The 23,498-nt window shown below is 38.9% G+C and overlaps 1 protein-coding gene across 2 annotated transcripts in view; it reads right to left on the bottom strand.

Moving 5' to 3' along the window:
- The window catches only part of USP24 (ubiquitin specific peptidase 24), a 61,888-nt gene that overhangs the window by 19,706 nt on the left and 18,684 nt on the right, over positions 1–23,498 (bottom strand). Inside the window, exons 8-41 of one of the 2 annotated variants that reach the window (XM_066325428.1) lie at positions 22,925–22,990; positions 22,036–22,110; positions 21,064–21,222; positions 19,838–19,952; positions 19,219–19,322; positions 17,981–18,088; positions 17,414–17,509; positions 17,151–17,312; positions 15,862–15,906; positions 15,192–15,299; positions 14,450–14,599; positions 13,654–13,785; positions 13,044–13,155; positions 12,725–12,801; positions 11,703–11,843; positions 11,495–11,548; positions 11,196–11,311; positions 10,412–10,478; positions 10,139–10,249; positions 9,659–9,757; positions 9,409–9,579; positions 8,702–8,787; positions 8,465–8,558; positions 8,053–8,208; positions 5,651–5,748; positions 4,812–4,907; positions 4,430–4,658; positions 3,446–3,605; positions 2,999–3,154; positions 2,370–2,440; positions 1,492–1,652; positions 1,027–1,088; positions 456–647; positions 91–208 (exon numbers count right to left, since the gene is read on the bottom strand). In XM_066325428.1, the coding sequence (XP_066181525.1) occupies positions 91–208; positions 456–647; positions 1,027–1,088; positions 1,492–1,652; positions 2,370–2,440; positions 2,999–3,154; positions 3,446–3,605; positions 4,430–4,658; positions 4,812–4,907; positions 5,651–5,748; positions 8,053–8,208; positions 8,465–8,558; positions 8,702–8,787; positions 9,409–9,579; positions 9,659–9,757; positions 10,139–10,249; positions 10,412–10,478; positions 11,196–11,311; positions 11,495–11,548; positions 11,703–11,843; positions 12,725–12,801; positions 13,044–13,155; positions 13,654–13,785; positions 14,450–14,599; positions 15,192–15,299; positions 15,862–15,906; positions 17,151–17,312; positions 17,414–17,509; positions 17,981–18,088; positions 19,219–19,322; positions 19,838–19,952; positions 21,064–21,222; positions 22,036–22,110; positions 22,925–22,990 (3,947 nt within the window). The remainder of the gene's footprint in view (positions 1–90; positions 209–455; positions 648–1,026; positions 1,089–1,491; positions 1,653–2,369; positions 2,441–2,998; positions 3,155–3,445; positions 3,606–4,429; positions 4,659–4,811; positions 4,908–5,650; positions 5,749–8,052; positions 8,209–8,464; positions 8,559–8,701; positions 8,788–9,408; positions 9,580–9,658; positions 9,758–10,138; positions 10,250–10,411; positions 10,479–11,195; positions 11,312–11,494; positions 11,549–11,702; positions 11,844–12,724; positions 12,802–13,043; positions 13,156–13,653; positions 13,786–14,449; positions 14,600–15,191; positions 15,300–15,861; positions 15,907–17,150; positions 17,313–17,413; positions 17,510–17,980; positions 18,089–19,218; positions 19,323–19,837; positions 19,953–21,063; positions 21,223–22,035; positions 22,111–22,924; positions 22,991–23,498) is intronic. The other variant, XM_066325429.1, reaches the window with a different exon arrangement.

The following is a 23,498-nucleotide window of genomic DNA, read 5'->3' as shown; positions in this document are numbered from 1 at the left end:
CCAACCAACAAAACCCCAAAAACCAAAAACAACAACAAAAAAACAAACCAAAAAAAACCCCACATACAACAACAACAACAGGATTTTTACTTTGGATGGAAGTCTTGCTGACTGATTGCAGCACTGCCTGCTGGGGAATGGCTGTTCAGAATAATCCGGGATGCTCGGAACAGGAAATCATCCAACAATGGCTTAATCAAAGACGAACCTGAAACACAGCAATCCACACCTACTGTTAAATACTCACATTTGGCATTATTGCAAATGCCAAAAAGGTGTTTCATAACAACAAAAAAATCACTTAGCACCACATGAACAAATATTTCATCAAATATTACAGATACTGCCAAATCAGTAGCTCTGTATCACTTCTACTGAGGTCTTCAAATGACTGTGTAGTCATGTTTTAATGCAGAATCCACACCAGTCTAGACAATTTAAAGAGGAATACTCACCAACCATTTCCTTCTCCGCCCCACAGAGAGAAAGGAGAGTCTTGATGAGCCTCAAGTGTCCTGCCAACAGGATGTTGTCAGCCTCACTGGTCTCACACTCGGCCGTGCGGTTGGGCTCGAAATTGTCCAGCCAAGTGATCTCATCTTCCAGCATGGCAGCTGGGCTTATCTTCAGCTGCTCCATTTCTGATGCTGCAAGGGAAAAAGAAAAGGAACACGGTAAAAATTAGCAGCTTTGGAAATGCAGAACTTAAATGCCAAGAATTTCAAATAGTTTGGTAATGGCCTAGTTTTGCCCCCATGTCCATGCCTCCACTTGCCTCTATCAAGTAAACCTCTCACCAAGGAACTCAGTTCACTTTCCAGAAGGAATGAGCTGCCCTGCAGGTACCCAATGCCAAGAACAGCGTGCCAGGCACTAACAAAGGACAGTCAGCACACTGGCAGATCACTCTGAGTTCAAGGTGTAGTAATCCCTTTCTGCAGTCAACTCTACATCTTTTCTACAGAAGGAAGATAAGCTTGGAAGCTGCCATCGGAATGACTGAATCAGGTGTCTGCACATACTTACACGTCAGGTCATCCAGTAATTGACATCTCAGGTCAAAATATTCTGTACACTGGGACAAAAGTCTGAAACAGATATAAGGTATACTTAAAGTCATAAATTTTCTCTAAGCAGATGTATTTAAAGTCTGTGTGCTCTGTCCATCTAACCCAAAGCATAACAACCATCTAGGTGTGCTTCTGCATGCTGCAGCTTTAAAAAAAAACCACTCCTTCCCAACAGCTACTTCTGAAAGTTTGGAATCATATTTAATCCTCATTTCTTCCCTCACCTCATGGCAATTCTAGTTATCAGTTGACAATGAAGCAACAACATGCTTTAACTTCTCAGTTACTCCTCCAGCAACTGCAGGATGTCTAGTTCCAAAACTTGCCAAGTGCTCATCCCTTTCTCCTCAGAACATCCACAGTGCTGCTCATTCCAAAACGTGTCAAATTTGCCTCCTCAACGAACACACATGTGACTTACCTCTGGTTGATTCCTCTCATGATGCTGGTTGGTGACCAAAGAGGCAGCTGGGCCCCGAGAACAACGCTCAGGAGGAACTGGTTTGGCTTTTGCACATCTGGGTGAGCTGATGTGTCTGTCTGGCTAAGGGTGTACAACTGGTCACAGGCAACGCGACGAATCTGCAACAGTAAAAAAAAAAAAACACCCCACACTCCTGTAATGTTAGAAATCTAACACACACAAAAAAAAGGGCATTGCAATGGTGCGAATCGGGTTATGAGCTCTGCACCCACCAGGCAGAAATGAAATCTAGAAATTTAACAAACCCTGTTCTCATCCCTGAGTGAAAACCTCTGATAAACACTAATTATAAATACAGATAAAGGGGAAAGATGCAATGACTTAATGCAAAATAGATGACATGTGATGAAATGAAGTAAGCATAAAAGTCAATAGATTTTAGAATATCCAAGGTAATCTTAAATCAAAAATATTGGATTTTAGGAGGGTTCTGACACTCAGAATAAATTTTCAAAAGTTCAGAAGAATACACTAAATTTTACTCAAATCAAAGTTACTTGAAACTCCCTAAAGTCCTAGTTTTACAGAATCTGTGTCACCAAAATAAAACTATTTTCTTTAGATAGTCACAGACAGTCCTGTGCATCTTGGGGATGAAACAAGCCTAGAAAATGTAATACTACAGCATTTTCTATCAACCCATCACCAGATACTGGAACTACTAATCATTATACAAAGGTTATTTATTCAAATAATAATCTCTGGGAATAATTGCAATGAACAATTTTATGTTCAGACCATAGGAAATTATCAAAACATACACATTTCAGAAGATTTTTTTAGCATTTAGGAAGTTTTCAGAGGAAGACTCTCACCTCAGCACTTGGTGATCCAAGTAGAATATCAATGATGAAATCAGCAACACAAGGCAAATTGTAAAAAGATCCTGAAACAGAAAAGTACCGGCCGATCTTATTAAAAATAATATTTTAAAATAAGTCAGCTACAGTCTTGAATTAAAACACCACAGGACCTAGAGGACATCAATATAGAAAAGCAGTAAAGGCCATTTCCTGATCTCCTTCCCTCACCAGAGGCTGCCACCATCATATAACAGCATTTTCCTTGCCTTCCTGCACCACCAGTGTTTACACCTCCTGTACACAAAGACTCAAGTACTAAACAGGAGCTATGCAAACAGCAGCACTTACAGAATTACAGACTTTGAAGGCAGTGCAAATATTTATATTCTGGCAGTAAATCAGCTTTCCCTAAACATTTCACCAAGGCATAGCACTACATGCCTTATTTCAGTCCTAAAAATAAAAAAACCCTGTAATTTTGAATGAAATGTTGTGTTTTTAGCTTGAGCTGCCTCAGCTAACAAAGCTACAAGTTTCTCATTATTCTTTTTTTTTTTTTTTTACTTACTTGACTGTATCCAAAAGCCTCCTCTCACCTGGCTTATACCCCAAATAGCAAATAATCCAATTTTTATCCATACCTAGCTGCTGACTACGTAGCTGAAGGCAGGTTACTAAGAGAGACAAGGCTTCCCCAGCAATGAGAGCATCTTTGGTGGACACAGACTGCTGCCTCACACAGATCCCAGCGTGCAGTGCCGTGGGCTCCCCTTCGCTTCCCGAGCTGCAGTTACTCCCTGCATTAAAAAAGACAAACAAAAAAGGAACAAGTGCTGTAATTCACTGAATTTTACTCAGATGTTTTCAGCTTTTGGTCAGTTCTGTGCAATTTAAAAATCTCTCCGAATGCCTGATGAATGTACATAAATTCGCTCAGATTTTTTTTTGTAATTTAAGTGTATAATGTCCCAAGTTGGAGGAGACCCGAGAGGATGAACATCCAATGAAGTCAGCTTCAAGCTTCTAAAGTGTTCAATAAAGATTAAATCAAATGCTTTTAGATTGGTTTAGGGACACAGTTAACCCACCTGAGCTGCTAAGTCTGTTTCTAATCCCACCAGGAAAGAGAGTGTTGCTCTCTTTGATGGGCTGACTACTTCCCACGAGGTCCAGGCGTCCTGCAGCAGCAGCCCAGGAGAGGCGCATGAAACAAGCCACAGTGGAGGTGAAATCATTCACCTCCATGGTCTGGAGGAAAAGAAACACCAGTTACTGCTGTGATATTCAACAGCCTTTGCTAATCACAGGGATAAGAGGAGTATCTTCAGGATCGTGTCAAATTGGCATTTACATTTGTTTTCTTCTCTCTTCTCTACACAAGGATTCAAGAGTCTTTGTTGCCAATGAGAGATTAGTATTGCTGTCTTAGGAGAAGTAATTAACTTTTTAATTGCCCACGAGGATAGATACCCTGGCCACCTATCTGGAGGCAGGCATGCTGATTTCACTCATTCAATCCATTTGGGAAGCACTGCCCAACAACCTAACACAGCATAGTTGTCTTTCAACTCAATGGGCTTTCAAATAACATTTTTTTAAGGTACTGAAAAAAAAATCCTTTTTCTCTGCAGTACCATCACGCAAATTTAATTTTTAATGAGCTATTTGAAAAAAAACCCTACTTGTCCAATTCTTTCTAATTCAAAGTATCATGGACTATAAAGTGTCACAAGTTCAAGGAGGAACCTTCTCCTTTCAATTCACAGAAAATTAATAGAAATAATATCTCAAGAGTTAAGCCTGACTGAAGATAAACCACAAGTAAGATTTTCTGTGTACATCTATTTCTTGTAAGCACTTTTGGGGTGCTGCCTCCCTTTGTAGTGCCAAAATAATCTGTGAGAATACATTAAAATTCAGCTCAAGACTGGCAGAGAGACTGATGGGCAAGATTTTAAATGCAGCCAGGTCAAAAAACCTGTATAAAAGACAGATGGATTAAAAATCTCAGCGTTACACAGCTGTCATCGGAGATGACACCGCTACATCAAAACCATCAAACACTTCCTCACTTGTATGGCAACTCTTGCAGCTGGGATGATCTCTTCTACCCTGATAGAGGATCTGTCAGACACAGAGAGCTGGCGGTAGGAGGACTTCTCAGGGGTCCCACAGATGGACATCTGCCTGCTGGCCTGCCGGCTCACGTTGCGGAAGGGCCGCGAGGACAGAGCTTCCACCCCATCCTTAATGAAATCCTCATCCAGCAGCGTGGGCATGGTCTGGCCAACCAGCAAGAACCTGCAGCCACAGAGTGAAAACATCAGGCTTGGATTTGAACGCTGGAAGAGTCGATGAAACAGAGCTCGAAGTACCAATTAATCTTAAATATTAAAATCTGAGTGCTACAAGGTAAGAAAGCAGCACTTTGTCTAAAGAGAAGCAATTACCTACCTGGCAAGCTGAAGGCAGATGGAATAGACTCCTTGTCTTGTTTCATAGTCCACCTCTGATGGGATGGAATCTCTCTGCATCACATTCACCACCAAACTGAAAAACAAATCGATAAGACACACTGCATTTGGAAATGTTTCACATTAGGAGACCTGCGATTAATTTGGCTCTATCTTTCCTTCCTCTTATTCACTCAGCTGAGCCTCAGTTCAAACTGACTTCTTTGGAGGCCAACATCCTCATTTTCCCCTTCTACATCTACAGATGGAAGCTTTCTGCTCCTGCTGAAAAATGTTTCAGGATCTCTTGGGCAGAGGAGTGTCATGGACAGAATTACTAAGAGCAAAGTACACTTGATAAATCCCACACAGTCAGTCCTGTCAGGTCTTCCAAACCACTCACACTGCGCCTCAACTCTTACCTGAAGAGTCTGAATTTTCAAGACTGTAATTACAAATTTAATTTGGTTCCCACTGCATGACCTATACTTTGACTGCTTAAAATGTCCACTGGTGTCTACACAGGAGAGTGCAATGTACACACTTGCAAATTTGAATTGCAACACTTAAATGTCACGAAATTATCCAAATATCAACTACTTTAGTACAAGTTCCATTTCACAAGCTTATTTGTGCTTGATTTTGAGGTTTAACAACATGCACTCTGGTAAATATGACATTTAGCTACTAGACCGTGGTAAGACAGCCTTGGGTGGATTTTTTTCTCTAAAAAAGAAGCTGACAGGTGTATTAGTGTGCTACAGTGTGGAAATAGGAAATCACACACAACTGCTAACTAAATGAAGTGCTACAAATGGAGTCAAGGTTTTGAAATCTAACCTCAAACCTCCTGCTCTGAGGAAGTTTTCACAGAAAGACTTGGCACAGTTTCTTGCCATTTCATCATCTGCAGTTGGCATCAGCTTGGAGCTCAGCACCTAGAATAAATAAATAAGCAGATGTAAACCTCTTAGAGTTCTTTACCTGCTGAAGTTTGAAAGTGTAACAGAAAAAATATCCACTACAAATGAAGCAATTAATAATACACAAAACTGTAGTCAGTAAGAGAAATCTCATATATCCATTAAATCTCAAATATTTAGGACAACTGTGGCAACTACAGATGTTTATTCTGAACCAAAGAGCATTTTGTTCTCACTGCAGTTTACATGTTAAAGGAACAGATGGAGTACATGGAATGTCATCTTCTGGTTCACTTGGGGCTCCTTAGGGGCCCAAATTTGTCTTGGTTCTGGATTTTCAATTCACAGCATCCCATAAAACACACTACAGATGGGCTACTTATTGATTCACACCTTCTGAAATATAATTGTACTACTACTAGTCTGGTGTTTCTTCATGAAAGATGGCTCAGGTAATTCTAGAGGCATTATGAACAGCACTACTCTATCAACTCTCCTGTTTTAAATCAGCACTAAACTTCAGAGTGCAAATACACTCAGAAACATGGCCAGAAGGAAGTCTGTGGTTCTGTGAGTCAGTTCTTCTCATTTACGTTTCACTTCACATAAAAAAAAAACACCAACACCCAAAGAAACCCACCAAAAAACCCCCACGAAAACCCCAAAATCATCAACCAAACAAACCCCAGCCCCTCCCAAAATCTCAGAAAACCCCACAGATATTATTTATTTTCTTGAAAAGTCTCCTTGCAGCCAACAATGCTGCAAACAAAATAGATCTCTTCCAGGTTCACAGACACGGATAATGTTTTACACAGTCCCAGCCATGAAATCTTATCACCCCCTGGACATCTGCAACATTCAAATTTCATCTCTTTCATATGTTCTGCAAATTTCCTGTGCACATTTTTTTCAGAAAGCAGCTCAGACTGGCTCCCATCTTTTCACCAGATCACCAGCTGAGGGGATAAAAAAGCTGTTTTCCTTTAAATATTCCTTTTCCTGAGAGAAACCATCTTCCAATTGGCTTGACTGAGGAAGCTGAGGAGCAAGTCCACTCATATAATCTACACATTTAATCCAAATTATTACTTCTCATCCCTTGCCAGAAAAGCAAGCAATTTATTACTTGCTTTTATCATTTTCTCTGGCACAGAAGCAGCAGATTACTGTCCCATCCTACTGCATTATAATCTGTCAGCTCAACAAGACACCCTAAACCATTTGCTTTGAGTTGTAGAACTTGTCAACATATTCTGAAGACATAATCAAGTAGCTTTCACTCCAGCTATACAGAAAAGGGGGAATCCTAAGGCAGGAGTGTGATGACAGTGTAGGAAGATGAAGAGCTAACATTAGACTGTGGAAACCTAAAGGGAAGCAACCACGAGAAAATTCCCCAAGTAATCTTGGCACACACCATGAAGGAAAGAGAGTAATTTTGTCTAATGTTCTGGAAGCAGTTGGCAATTGGTCCTCCAACCTCAGGTTGTTCAAATCACATTTGTCATGGGTCCTTATAAACAGTGGGACCTGTAAGTAGAACTAAACACTGCCCAGCTTTTAGTGTGCAGGTTCCTGTGTCCTACCAACATCACCAGCTGAACTCCTGTAATCCTTAAAATCCATTCACTGAACTCTAGGAAACAATCTTTACAGGGCTCAATCCAACATTTTGGCTGAAGAATTCAGGAGAATGCTTAGGGGTAAAAAAGTTCTATATATTCCACTCTACCTGTGCAGCCAAAACAGGCCAGAGGACTCTTGGTAAAAGCCCTGCACGTTTGGATAATGAAAATCCTTTCCAGCTGAATGCTTTGTGAAAACACTCCTCCTTAGATAGAAAATGGGAGACTTCTACAGCACAGGAGTTTCTGACAAATTTAATCAAGCAATACCAATCCAACTTAAAATAGCTCCCATTAATTTTTAAGTGCCAACTTTTTTTTTTTTTTAATATATATTTTTTAATATATATGCACACTAAAAATTGCATATTCTGAGATGTAGAGAGTCAAGCAGGAAGGAATTTTATCTAAATGGTAAGAATTTGATGTTTCTTTGCTTCTCTCCACTTACTTCAGAACACTTTTTCCACCTTGCAAATCACACACAGAGGGGCCTCAGTAAAGTCTCTGAAAGGGAACTTTCTGTCCCTTTCATCCTGTGTAAAATTTACCACATACATAAAAATAGACTGTCATAATATTTGCATTTTTTATAACAACCCCACCACAGCGGACTCCTGCCCAAAAAAACCTAGAAATACTTCACTCTTACTGCTCAGAAACACAGAAAGAACCAAATTTGTTTTCTTACCTCTAAATTGTAGAGCACTCTGAACGTGGACATGCCTGGAGCAAAAGATCTGAAAAGACTTTCTAGTATTGAACTGGCACTGGGCTGATGTTGGTGTTTTGAGGACAAGGATGGGGATTTTGAGGACTGAGAACTGGATTCTGAAAGCAGAGTTTTCTAGGAGGAAAAAGCCATAGAAGAAATATTTTGAGACTCCTGTGTTTTGCTGTAATTGAGAATACATTTCCTACAACCCCTGTAATAACCCTCTCACTTCTGGCTGCTTGGAAATAAGTCAATAACGAACATTGACTTAACATGAACATTATTCTGCTGTAGTTTCAAACCCTCTGTGTATAATAATCTGAATTTAGGGAACTGGTAGCAAAATCCTTTTTGTGTAGCTCACCATGAGCAATTATTTAATCCATACCTTCCTTCCTAGGGAATCGAGCTGATCAAGAGCCTCCTGAATAGCTGGGTCAGTGGGAATCAGGAGCAGAAGTTTCCTCACTCGCAGTGTTATCCTGAAAAGAAATCACAAGTTACATGCACAGAACAAGGGCTCAGCCACACTGGCCTGGTGGATGCCTGCACACAGTGGAATGAGTATTCAACTGGGCACTGTGGAGCAATTCTTTAATATTTAGTAGCTATTTAATCTGCTTACCTTGGCTCCTCCAGGTTGGCAAGCTGGTAAAGCATGTCAAACACATTACACACGAGAGCCATGACAACTCCAGGGAGGGATTTCTCCTGACAATTAAGCAGAAATACAAAAGTCTTTTTCTCTCTTCTCTTTTACACATAAATTTAACAGAGCTCTTCACTGAAGCAAATGGCCCACACGCCAACCTGGCCCACAGAAATCCAAGCTACTTTCTAAATTGAGACAACATTTAAATTTTTACATTATTCCATTTCCCTTTTAACAGCTATTTTTTTGAAGTCAGCCGTTATGTTATAAACCACTCAAAGCAAAATACAACACAGAGCAGGAGTGATCCGAACATGCCAGTTGATGCTTCTTAGTTTACCTTCATACTGCAGGCTTTATTAGTAGTGAAAATATGGAAATCTCTACCCTCAACAAATACACAGTCTCAAAATCAAACCAGATGGGTCCTATTTGTTTAAAAGACCCTGTAGAAATTAATAAACACCAAACAGGCTATAAGTGACAGAGCACAGATTATGAAGTCCAACCTGCGTGCACAAGGCAGATGTGTATTTAGATGATTTGTTTCAACTGCAGTTTGAAAGCAAAACCAGATTACTAAAGATTGGATGATCTAAGTAGAGCTCCTGCTCTCTGCCCCATCTATCTCTGCTGCAGGAAAAATCTGAGGGAAGGCTTCAGGTCACATTATGCTGTACCTGTTCCATTGCATAGGATGAACTAAATACACTGCTGCTGTTGCTGGAACTGGTTGAGGAATCTGCAGAGCCCCCTGATGGAGTCCCACTTCCTGACGTTTTTACTGTGAGGATTTGTTCATCGGAAAAGCCCAGCTGGTGGAGTAGTTTCTGATCTTTGTTCACTGTTAGCTGCAAGAAAATATTTATTGTTTAGTTCTGGAAAAGACTCAATTTCATAGAGAATGGGGATTCTTTGCAGTTAACATACCAGGCTGTCATTGGCAAATATCTGTATATTTTCCACAGGTGAATTCAACATCTTTGCTATTTTCCACCTGACGCTTCCTACAGTTTCATTGCTATGAGCCTGTGAAATTAAACAACACTGGTTCAGTAAGTCTACTCGAGCAGTAAATGCCAAGAAAAATTAAAATCTTCCTAAAGAGTCTTCCTACATGGAGTGGCAAAAGTATTGTTCATAAGAGTAACAGGATAGGACAGCACAGAAATGCTCGAATATCCACAGTGAGCAAAAAACTTATTTTCCCCATTCTGGAATTTAATTATCAAAATACATTTGGTCCACAGAGACTTCCACATACATATTTTTAACATTTTCAAGAAGAGTTTTCAAGTTGACTGGAATCTTTATAACCATCTTAACTCTATTCAGCTCAGGCATAAAACCCACCAAGAGTGGCTACATAACCAAGGGGGTCCATGGCACACACAAACTGGGCACACCTACCTCTATGGTGAAGGTATCTTTGGTAGACTCATATGTAACATTAAGGGTTAAAAGATGTCCATGGAAAGAGGCACCATGAGGTAGAATAGTTCGGGGAACAGAGTAGAGGTCCTACAAGAAGAGAAAGATGACAGTAAATAACCACTCTGGAAAACAAAGACATTTCTGTGATGGTGGGTAACTAGGGTTGCATGCTTAAATAACTTTTACTGTTTTTCATAAAATTGGGAGTTGTGTTCTTAGCCTTGCCTAGTAGGAAATGACACATCTTACCTCTATTGTTATCACGTAACGCTCTGCCAACAGCAGCAGTCTCTCAATTATTACAAGTTTAGTTGACCTAAAGATAAACACAGAAAACAAGAGTAACTTGTCTCACAGATTTATCTCCAACACCCACGGGTAACTACCATGAATTGTCTGGTTTTGAAGGTACCTCCTTAAACTTGGAGTTAATTCAGCAGAAATGAACTAGGAAAACAGGCCAAGAGGCTCGTGTTGTACAGCTTGAGATGTTGCCAGCTTCAGAGGAAGATTCATGTTCCTAAAGGTCCCACCCTCCACTCCTATATTTAAGTTACACATATTCAGGTATGGTTAAATTAGGCTTGAGGTTAAAAAAACAACCTTTTCTCTCCTAATTTAAGAACCACCACACCTAAATTGCACTGCCTCAGAAATATTACATGATTAGTAGGCTGGTAATAAGCTGTGGAGTTTCTTGTTTTAGTTTGGTTGGCTGGTTTTGGTTTCTGGGGGGCTGGAGGCAGGGTGGTATTTTTGGTTTTGATTCGTTGTTTTGGGGTTTTTTAATGTCTATTTGGCTTTGGGTTTTTGGTTTTTTTTGTTTCCTTGTTGTTTTCTTTTTTTAAACACAGGTTTTTCAAAATCTCTGGAACTCCTATTGCATAGCAATTGGAACACTAAATTGAGGAACCACCAGAACAACTTAAAATTACAAAGAATCTTAATTACCACGCGAAATATTGTGGGAAGCATCTGGGAGCAAATGTCTACTGTCATATTTATTCCTTGAGAGGAATTTATCTCCTCCTACCTGTAAGGAGACTGAACTGATGTTGCCACTGTAGGCATGGCAGTTGCTGTGAGCATTTTTGTAGCTCTTGTGACAGCGTGTGTTAACGTTGGACCGCCGAGGGCAGAGCTGGCTGCCTGCAACACAGAGCACAGCAAAGGACAGTCAGGGCATCCTGGAAAGCTCAGAGAACAAAAAATATTTGTGGAAAGAATTTATTTTTTTTACTTTAAATGGAATTATTATAGTCAAGTGTTCTTATTCTAAGATACAGAAGCAAAAGGATGAAGGCACGAGAATAATTAAAATTTGTCTTTTACCTCTAATCGTGTGTAGCAATCAGCAATGAATTTCTTGTGCAGTGATACTGAATCCTAAAGATAAAGTGTACAAATTAATTAGAACTTACACTAAAATAATGGGAATTACTCATAAAGTGACAGAACTCAACAAATCACACAGCTGAACATGCAGAGTATCAAGACTTTCTGAATGTCAAAGCACCTTTACACACAAACATATGCCTACCTTTTTCAACCTGGGAGTTAGATTAATATAGCTGTAATTTATTATCAGTTGAATAGCTTCATTGGCAATTTCTTCATCTGGTGACTCCATTGCAATCTTCCAGATGAAATCCATTCCTATTAATTCCAGTTTTTCTACGCTCTACACAAATAAGAACAACAGTAAAACACGACTGGATTTTTTACATAATAGTGAGTTGAACCACAGGGACAAAACTGTTGGAAAAGCACCTTTTGATCAAAACTTCAAAATTCTCTTTTCCAACGTGCTGCCAAACTTTGGCACAGCGCAAAGTTAAACCAACTGCTGTACATTTGTGTGTTTATACAAGAAAAAAAAGTTGTTTGCTGGTGGATAAACAAGTTCCAAAGACCAATGTCAGTCAAGCCAACTTAAAAAATTAAAAAATTTAAGAGCATGGAAAAATTTAATCTAGAATGGAATTTGTTTCAAAAAAGTCAACATGGTAACTAACCACACAATAAATCATCACAAAACCTGCTATGATACTTGGCAAAAAATTCTGCATTTGAAGTAAATTCTCTGTGATAAAGATCTAAAATGCCTATGGAAAACTACTTAACATATAACCATTAATTTAACAAAACCACTGAAGCATCAGAGTTAAAAATTATAGCAGGTTAGAATTTAAATACGATAAGTCTAACTCCCATTCAAAGAAGAAAAATAAAAAAGTAATTTTAATAAAGGCTTTCCCTGCTAGGGAGAAGAAAAAATTGCACACTAGAATTCATGATTATTTAAAAAAAATAGTTCAGCTGCTCCTCCTGCAAAGTTTTACCAGCTACAAACCAACTTCCAGCTATCAATTGCTGAATTTTAACTGCTGAAGTTGTCAGAGTTTTAGAATTTAACAACGTTAATGCTACAAGGACAATCTGCTCATTAACACAAACACGACCACGTCCAACAGCTCCTACACAATCCTTGTCTCACCTCCTTCTGTCCCTAAGAGGACACACAGGTAAGACACAGGAACAAACTTGCCAGAACACACTCACCAGCTGAGTTCCTTGCCTCTTCAGTCGATGGTCACACAGGTTCACATTTTCAAAGAATGTCTTAAATAAACTAAAACCTGAAAGTAAAAAAAGGTGCAGGTTTTTTATGTTGGTCAGGCTTAGTTTTCTTGGTTTAAAAAGTAAAGTTATCAAATACAGGAGATGAGCTCTTCCCTCTACAATTAATAAAGCTCAAAATAGACCCCCTTTTTTACACTGATGTATAGAATTGGTTGGATGTTTGATTTAAAGGCTTAGGAAGCAAATTTCTGGTTATATATTTCAACCCCAAATCTGTTCACCAAATCCATTTTCTTACCGTTCATAGTAATTTCATAAGATTCCAGTTTAAGAATCTTCTCTTTGAAGAGCTGTTGCTGCACATCACTCTCCAGATCATGCTGCCCTTTTGTAAACCACTCAAAGCACATCTGTGAATAAAAGGCAGACATTATTTTTACCCCATTGTCACATCAAATATTTTAGTTTTACACAGCAAACTATATCAGATATCACAGTAACTCATCTTGCAGAAGTTTTATCTACAGCAAGAGGTTCAAAATCTCATCTCCTGGTAACCTCACACGTTAGAGAGGCTGCATTGCAGCTTCAGGGTACTTCATAGTCAACTTTCACCCAAATAATGCTGAATTGTCTGCACCAATCTCCATATACCCTTTTCAAACCAGCATCTTCAACTAATCTCCCAGCCAATGTCCCTCTCCCAGTCAAATTTAATGTTCAAAGAGCATCCTGGCCATAAGTGAACTCCTAACAGTGGCTGCTGCAGCCTACACAAAGCATAAAATGCATGACCAGTTTGTGTTTGCTCCTCACACTCTGCATGTCTCAACAAACACACATGCTGCTCCTGATCCATTAAAATTCTTTCTGCAACCACAGAAACCAACTCTTCAAGTTTTTCTTACCTCTCGATCCAACTCACAAACATCTTGGCCAGTTACAAGGCATTCCCAGATCTCCCTGGCACGATTCCAGCCCAAATAAAGGGTGGCTTCTTGCAGAAAAAATGCCAAAAATTTTAGATGTGCCTCCAAATACTGAGAAAGAGGAAACAAAAACTCAAGCTTAAGACTTTTCTTTCTGAAACAAGAACTCTGAGCATTTTATTTCTCTTTTTTTTTTTTTTTCTTTTTGCAAATTTAGTTGTCAAACAACAGAACGCTTTGAAAAGCCTGGAAACAGAAACTGTGAATTTCTATTTTAAACATACTTCATGGCTACCTTTCTAAAAACAAACACTGAAGTCCCCTTGGATTTACTTTTACTTTGCTGGTGGTGATATTATTTGATGCTATTTTTCAAAACCAGCATGGAAAAAATAATTATCAAAGCATTAGCAACAAACTGCTGTTTGTGAGTGTGGCTTCCTATGTGCTAATTAGCAAATCTGTGGCAGGTATTAAGAGCTTCACGACACATTGAAGGGTATCACCTCTACCAGGAACTGAAGCTGGTGAAGAAGCTGGAAGCTGCACAGGCTTGGCAACAAGAAATCCTAGGATGAGGAGATCTACTCTTCACCAGGTAAAGATTTTGCTAAGGAACTTGTGTAATTTTGTGTAACGTTTACCCAGCTTTCTTCTATACAATAACAAGGCTACAACAAAGTAAGTAGTAGAACTAGAAATAAAAAAAACTAGAGGCATTATTCAGCAGTGAATTTCAAAAAGGAAACAACAACAAGGTGAAGAAATTCGGTACCTCCCGGTAAGTGTATCGGCCATCCACCAGTGTTGCTCCCACCAGCCCTCCTGGGCCTGCCACAGATGCAGCCAAACGGTGACAGGATATCAGGCTTCCTGTCACCAACTTCACTATCTCAAAGTTTTTCTTTAAATCTTGGATGATGCTCTTGGCAATAGAATAAAAGAGAGAAAAGACGGTTTTGAAACAATAGTTAAACAGGGATGTGCGTACAGCAATTTGCTCTTCTACAGACACACATCTCTTGCCAGAAGGTGTCATGTTCCCCTTCCAAGCACATAACCCCCCCTGATGTTGGTGTTTTCAGCACGTGCTGAAACCCAAGTGCTGCAGATTGCAAAGTTCCACACCTCCACACAGCAACTCTACAGCACATATGATTGCTGGTAGTTTAGCTTGTTTTCCAAAGGTCAATGTCAATTCAATTACAAAGCACTTGGTCTAAATAAACATTAGCCATTGTTCATTCTTTAACACAAACATGCTTGTTAATTATTCTACAAAAAGCTGAGAATAAAATAAATTAGTCCTGACACAGTAAACAGATTTATATACACACACACACACTCACAAAGGGACAGTGCAGCACCTCTACTTCAACAGTTTGTTTATCACTAAACTACTTTTAAAATTGTTCATTAGCTAATTCAATTTTTTTCTGGATTCAAACTTCCAGGTTTTGCACAGCTACACAGACACAACAAAAGCTTCAAAACTCTTTGTCAGTATATAGCCTTACCTTGTCTTGTTTTTGGTAAGTTTGCTTAATAAATGAACGCGTGATTTCGTGGAGCTGACGCAGGGCTGGCACCACCCACACAAACTGAGGATTATTGTGCTGGGATGACTGGTAGCAGGAAAGGTAAAAACAATTACACATGTGGTACGTGCTCAACAACAGCTTATCTTTCCTCTCAGACTCTTGGAAGCCTAGTGATATCTGTTAATGCTGCTGTTTTAAAACAGCAGCTACCACCTCTGCTGGCTTCAGTTACTTGTTCCTCCTTCCTTTTCAAACACACTCCGAGTGCCCTTGTTCACTTTCTACAAGGAGTCCCTTGATACACACATTTGCCATTTTGCTATCCCTATTATTAAGCCCAAAGTACCAGCTCCTTGCTAGAGAACATGCAAATTAAGTAGCCAAAAAGAACTCAGTTGCACCAGGGAGAGATGATAACCACCACCTTCCTCAATTATGGGAGATGAAGCAGGTCTAAAAGGGCATAAAAGGGCAAATCCAGTCAAATGATGTTATTTACTGCTAAAGCAAGAGCAACAGAGGAAAGAATTTTAAATATTACTGAGGCTTAAGAGACAAGAAATTTCTGATTGGTGCTGCAAGCAGCTCCCTGATAGGAAGCAAAGCTGCATTTTGAAAGAGGTCCTACAAAGAATAACCCTCCTACCTCATTTTTAGAACTGCTCATCACTTTTCTGGGAGGCTTCATTTTCTGTAAAGTTTGACCACACAGACCAGTACTGAGGTTGCTTGTTCAGAGAAGTGATGTCTGGTTTAAATACTGACAACACCCAAATACCACCTACACCCTCAGAGAGGCTGAAGGAACCTGCCCATACCAGAGAGCTCTCCACTGAAGACTCCCTCACAAATTTGAGAAAGCTGCCTTAACATCACATTCCCTCCCAGTTTATGCCTTCGTTTTCCTAATGAAGGGAAATAAGAACACCATGTATTTTAAAAGTCTGCTGCATGCTTATTGCAATCCCTTCTAGTTTACAATTACAGCTTTTGTTAGTTTTTCCCACTGCAGCACCTCTGTAATAGCCCTTGCCAGAATATAATTAATAGGAATGAGATTAGGAAAGCATAAAAGAAGATCTAAAAGAAAAAAAAAACCCTACAACTTTCACAGACATTGAGAACCTAAGATTTGAAATTCATATTCATGAAGACACACACAGGAGTGTGATCAATATCAAGAACCAACATATTATCTCTCCTAAACTCTACAGATGCTGCAACACAGACAAAACTAATTTATCATGAAAGAAATGAACAAAAACAGTACAAGCCTTTTTTCTTTATTTACAGCATACTTTAGGCTGAAAAAACAGAAGACAGGAGCATTCCTGCAGGCCTCAAGAAAAACTGCCTGCTATGTGAACAGTGCAGGAGAGAATATATGGAGTCTTTCAAGCCATGCACATCTCTGCTGCTGCCGGGAAACAGTACAGGCAGCTTTGGGAATAACTTCTTTATGTTACAGGAAAGGAGTTAAGTATTTTACTAAAATATAAAAACTACTACAATCGAAATATCGATTTGCATTTTGAGACTTAACAGTCATGCCAGAACACATGCTTTACTCAAAAAAAAAAAAAAACAAACCAAAACCAAAAAAACACTAATCTAGGCTTTCACATGAAAGGGACAGTTAAAATACTGACATACCTTTACAGTGGTTCCATTTGCAAATTCTAACCTTGGGCCCATCCTGGTAGTTTCCCATAAACTGATCACTCCTTGTGCTGAAAATTTGCTTAAAACAAAGGCAAGAGACTTACTATGAGTCTCATGATCAACAAAGTGGCTCACACAAAGCCTACCCCTCTCGAGGACTCCCCAAGGTAAGAACTTACAGATGGGACACACAATTTGTGCATCTTGAAAGAAAAGGGCAACATCGAGGCTAGATAAGATTTCATTTTGGAAAAGATAAAATAAGAAACCAACCCTCTTAATATCTTCTATGCATTTGATGATGTAGCTCCTTTTGATTGCCTCTTTCACTGCATAGGCATCGCTGAGGATTGTCAGGTGCTCCTCCAAGGCCTGCTGGATAAGACTACAAGGTAACGTTGGAAGATGAGCCAGCTCCCAAAGGACCTCCAGGACCTGTAGGAAGAAGGGCAAGGATAGTCAGGACCTAGGGAGTACAGAAGCTAGCAACTCTACATTTAATAAATCCAAAACCCAAAGGAAAACCATCCACTTGCCTTGCCAGTGGTTGTTTCCACTCGTGCTTCTCGGCCAATGCGGCCAATGAGGCTCAGCAGCTTCTGCCTCACTCGGTCACTCTCTGTCTCCCAGCTCTGGACAGCAAAGAAATCAATGTTAGAGCACCTCTGTCAGGCTGTCACATCTCAAATGTACACAAAAATATAACCCACAATTGCTTTACTGCAGGAAAATCAAAATACAAACAGGTATGTTTCCACCATAATTATTTCCTTATTTCTGTTGCTGGGTGTTACAGCACTAATTTGCTCAACTCTTTAACAAATATTATTGAGGGTTAAACATCATAATAAAATCTCACTTTAAGTCCCTTAGGACTGGCTACCTAATGTACTTAGAATCCAAGTAAATTAGCAATACAGTAGCAGATTAGGCTTCTGGGTTAACATAGAAGTTAGCAGTAAAAGTGTTTTATTAATAACAAACTTTACATTTATATAGAAAATATAAATGCATTCAAGGCATTTGCCTTTCAGTAGGCTGGATGCACAAGTACATCTCATCAGTTCTCTTCCTAAGGAACGTAAATTCAGGTGAAAACTTACCTTTTGGATTAGAACAAATAAATGATTGAGCTGATCAGAGCTAAACTTCACAGCAGCTGCAGCAATAATGGTATGTATGTTCTCAATCACAGTGGAGGATTGTCCTGACTGAAAAGCAGAAAAACACAAGGTAGGTCTTTAACCCAAACAAGCCAGAGAAAAACCTTCATATAAGCATTATTACTATTCAGACTAATGAGGGAGAATAGCAGCTTTTGACACGGTAGAAACACAAGTTCAGAGTAAACCGTCTGTGCTCCTCATTTCCCTGGCCGAGAAGTCTTTGGAAGTAATTCTAAAGCAGGAAACTACAAGTCTGCCATCATTACAGCAGCTTCAAGCTGCTGCAGTGGCAGCAGCACAAACATCACCTTTCCTATTGCTTGGTGAGGTTCACGTGTGAGGTGTTGAATCTTTGAAAGTCTCCCAGGCTTTACTCAAAAATGAGCAATACAAAATCTCCTCCTACATGGATGGGAGCACCATGGTAACAACAGCCAGAGAGGGGGAGGAAGTATTGCTTTTTATTAAAGAATAAAATTGAGGGAGCTAGAATCACATTACAGCTCTGCTAAGCATTGAAGACTTGCTACCATGCCACACAAACTGCAGAGCTGACGGTGATCTTTTAGACTGAACTCATTGAACAACATTTGCACAGAGAAGAAAACCATTTCCTGCAGTGGAAGAATAGTTTCCTGCCAAAGTTTCCGTGTGTCATTTGCATGAACACTCAAACCACCCTCCCCACACAGTAATAAGTTGAATATCCTTAAAGTGAAGGCAAAAAGATGAGTTGTCAGTCAATTATAAGTCTGTACAGGAAGGTAAATGGGAATTCAGACAGTTGGAGCCCACTCTCTTTAAAGTCACACTCTGACTTTAAATCCACACCTCCAACCATGAACATTAATATCCTAGTTTGGTCTAGACAAATATTCTTGTCACCTGTTTCAGGCTGACAACCTCTTATGCCAAGTCAAATACTTTTGCAGTCTCTAAACACTTGTTGCAAAGAACTGAACTTCATCATAAGATTTAACAGCTGTGATACAAGAAATTGTCAGAACAATTGATTTTACATGGTAAGGGAAGAAGCAGAAGGAAGTCTTTGCATTAATTACACTGTTAAAATCTCAACACCTCCACACTGCAATAGAGATGGATAGATTATTTATAAAAATCCTTTCATTGGAATGTTTTGCTTTTGTAACACCTTCCTAGTCTTGATTGCTTACCTGAATTCTCCAAATTTTAGTAAGCTCATCTAAAGATAATTTACTGCCCAGCAGTTCAATAATTCCCTTTATACGATCACAATACTGTGCTTGGTCTATATTACCTGTGAAACAAAGAAAGGCAACTCAGTGAATATGTTTCAAACACTATCAGACACATTAAATTAATATAAAAGAACTAATTCTTTTAAAAGAGAGAACAAAGCTTTCTTCATTTGGAAAGTCTTTCTTTCCTGTCACAGACAAGTATCAGCACAAAGAAAAAGAACAGGGCTGTTTCCATTTTTATTTTGTTTTGTTTCATACATCTGATAGCACACCTACAGAATGTTACTCGTGGGGGAGAAGAACACCTCTTTTCTCTCTTTTTTAGAGGCTAACAATATACAAACTGAGAGTAAAAAGCCCCAGGTAAAGCAGAAGACATCTGCACAGATGTCAAACAGAGGACTAGATGATAGTTACAGAATTTGTAGGATCTTACTTGATTTTGGAGACAACAAAAATCTTGAACTCTTTGGTTAATAATGCTCATTAAAATGTATTGAAAGGGAGAGATGAGATTTTTAAATTTAAGTCATTCAAAGCATGTGCCAGAAGGCTTTGTGAGAATTCTTACCTTCCAGAGCAATTGACAGGACTGAATTCTCCACGAGCCAATTTAGCAGTCGGTCTGTGTCTATTGCATTCTTCACCGACTTGGACACAGTGCTGTCTTCTATTAATTTCGTTACCTAAAAATTGCAAAATGTAACATTTTAACAAAAAATTCCCACCTGCACCATACACTCACATACACACAGAGTGAAATCTATTCAAAAAGGCTCATGATGAAGCTTAAGTGTGAATCCTGAAATATTTTGAGTACAGAAGGTGTTTGGGATTTTTCGGGTTGGTTGTTTTTCGCGGGGTGTTCGTTTTTTAGTTTTTATTTTTTATTTTTTAATAAGCTGTTTAAAGGCAAATTCCTAACCAGAAACATCATGTCATCAGTCTCTGATGCAGCAGAATCTTATTCTCAGTCTGACACAGAAAAGCTGGCCTGTGCTGCCAGGTATTTTTCTACAGATATGCCAGAAGTAGGTTATCTCAAGCTTCTGCTTGTTACACTCAAATCAGTGTCCTACTTTTTATCCAATACTGAACTGATACAGGCTCCTTACTCGAGGGAGAAAGAGCACATTTCTGCTAAAATCTTCAAAAGCTGCACTTTTATAAATTCACCATGGATACACAGCATTTATGATTAAGAACCAAACAGCAATGAGATTTAACATCTCAATATTCTCATAAAGAGAGAAGGAGAAAAGCAGAAAAGATGTACTTTAAAACACTACAGTGTCCACATACAAGTGTAATAAAAAATACAATATAAAATGCTACAATTATGTCGTGTAATGACCTGATATGAATGGACTAATATATTGACATAGGTTTAAGTCCCATTTGGGTTTTTTTTCTGTTTCCTTTCAGTAAAAGGAGAAAAATGGGATATACCACAGGATGCTCAGGATTATCCTGGAGTGAACATTCAATGAATAGCATAGACCCCTGCTTATAAATCAATCTAAAATTGCATTTCTCAGAATAGTGCACTTCTCAAACTGTGTCTAACTGGGAGGCCTTGCAGTGGCTACTAATACCATAAACAGCTCCTGTTCATTAATTGTTTTGGAGTTTCTTTCGAACTGAGCTTTTGCTAAGGCAACGTAACCCGCAAGGAGACATTGCGTCATCTCTTTTTTTTTTTTTTAAGGCTGTGGTTTCAGTGGCTTATTAACAACCCATCCCACCTAAACACATGCACTCATGCACACCAGACAGAGAGCCAAAAAGCCAACCTACTTCTTTGAGAGAATTCATTTTTGCACTGAAGTGGGGGGACTTCAACATGCGCAGCAGAATGCCCAGCCGCAAGTCATCGACCGCCGTCACCAGGTCGGGTTGGAAGCGCATACACAGCAGTTTGATCCCAGACAAGAGCTCGGGGATACTCACCAGTCTCTGTTTGAAAACAAAACAACAATAACAAAAAAAAAAGGGACAAACAGAGGCATTGGTGTTTTTGCTCTTCTGCTAGAGACATCAGTGACTCACAAAGACTAGGTTTAGTGACCAAACAGAGACTGTTTAATCAAAATGCAGTACCTGGTACATCTGAAAGTATTACTTTAGATTACTAAATATAAAGTAATACTTTCTAAATATACTAAATTACTAAATATAAAGTAATACTAAAGTATTACTTTAGTATTTCTATTACAGTAGAAATTTTAAGATAATGAAACCATTGGTTAAAGCTTCAGATTTGGTAGAGTAAATTACTCTCCTTTGGTTCACCTGCCTATGAATACTTTCTTGTTTAAAATTGACCATTTATAACCAAGTAAAAAGTCAACACAATTTAATAGAACTGAACGCCAAATTCAGGGAAACGCAGGAAGTAGCCACAAGTTACAAAGACACTTTGCTACCAAATTCTCAGAAGCAAACAGCTAATGCAACAGCAATATGAATTTAACAGACTGCAAGACAGTAAATATCTTTGAGTCAGAGAAGTGAGCATTCAGCATGCTGCACAAGGGGACCAACAAAACCAAAAATTTGATAGCAACAGTGGCAAAATATTTTACAAAGGGTCATAAACAAGGTATTTACTGAAAAGGGTAAGTGCATTTTCATTATGTCATTCAGTCAGAATTCAGAACAGGCTGTAATCTTGGCAGTGAGAAGAAAGCTCTTGTTCTAGTTTACATTGACAGCATTTCCAAGACACACAGGAAGTTCCTCCTAAATATTTAATATGTTAAACATTACCTTGTCTTTCAAGTCCTTCTCTTCTACATTCTGTACATATTTAATCATTTTATGAATGACTGGATCCAGCATGGGCTAAAGAATATGAGAAAAGGCATGACAATCATTTTAATGTTTCCTGAAATCAATTGAATTACTCCAAAGATGTGACTACAGCAAAAGGAAATGCTCAGCTGAAAGCTCACCATTACCTTAGAGATAAAGCAACACCTACAACAAAGATAAAATGATCCTGGTAGCTATGCCCAGGAAAAAAAAAAAAGCAATTAGACTAAGAATCCATTTCAGATCACTGTAATGCAGGTTTGCAAAAAGAGACAGACTGATTGCCCTCCAAAAACACATTAGTTATTAGGTGCATGTGCCTCTCTTACTCTCAGGGGCTTTTAAACGACATCCTCCTCTTCAAATAAAGTTTTTCAGTCACTTAAATCAACAGTTTTTGGTGGTGAGGGCAGGAGTGAAGCCTGGATACGTTTGCACATAAAAAGAGATCCTGGTGAACTTTTTTACCTGTACCTCAATTTTTGCAGTGTAAACTCTCATATCCATGTGATTGATCTCAGCCAGAAAGTTAAACTAAAACCAAAATTTATCCTTCAGGCTGGATTCTTTTTCCCCACATGGTTTCTACCACTGAAACTTACTAATGGCAGTGGTAAAGCTTCTCACTGCTGCAGATGTAGATACATGACTGCAGATGATTGCTTGGAAAATGAATCTGAACATTGTCTGAGCCCTTTATTCATCATTCAGGATGCTCAAAATGGCTCTTGTACTTTCTGCAACGTGAGCTTTGAAGGCTTTTCAAATTAGTCACCAGTTTCACGCCAACACAATTGGAAATTAATTTTCAGTCCTCTCACAAGTCATAACAAAGACATTTTACCTGTACTACAGAAGAGTTAAGATATTCTGCACAAACTCCAAATGGCTGAACTAATGCAGAGATTGCCTGAAAGAAAGACAGCAAGTATTTAGGTGCATATTTAAGAAATTCCTTCATAGTTAGCAATCCATAGCTTAAAAGGCAAATGAAGATGAACAAGTATTATTTATATCATATATTCCCAGTCATTGGCTATGATTGCTTTTGGCGTGCAAGTCTTTTACAACAACACATGGTGTAAGAAAGATTTACTCTATGGCACACAGTAGAGTATGTGCTATATATGATACATGGCATACAGTGTGTGTTACATATTTTTGTCTGAAATAAAAAAATGCCTTCCCAGTTTTCACTAATCCTGGTCCTCTCATCACTCTGTTCAGTGTTCTCTGACGGATCCTGTTTCAGTCACAGAAATAAACAGACGGAAAAGGAACATATCACATTTTGCTTGCTCTCTGCAGCAGTCAGAAGTGTGAATGCAAAATTTAAGGTTAAAGCCATATGGCAAATTTCTTTCCCAAAGCAATACGTGGGAGAAAGCTTTTGTAAATGTGTCATATACATGTCAAGA

The sequence above is a fragment of the Sylvia atricapilla genome, chromosome 9 (genome assembly GCF_009819655.1).
Source record: "Sylvia atricapilla isolate bSylAtr1 chromosome 9, bSylAtr1.pri, whole genome shotgun sequence".
Classification (NCBI taxonomy): Eukaryota; Metazoa; Chordata; class Aves; order Passeriformes; family Sylviidae; genus Sylvia; species Sylvia atricapilla.
This window is presented reverse-complemented; position numbering and strand designations above follow the sequence as displayed.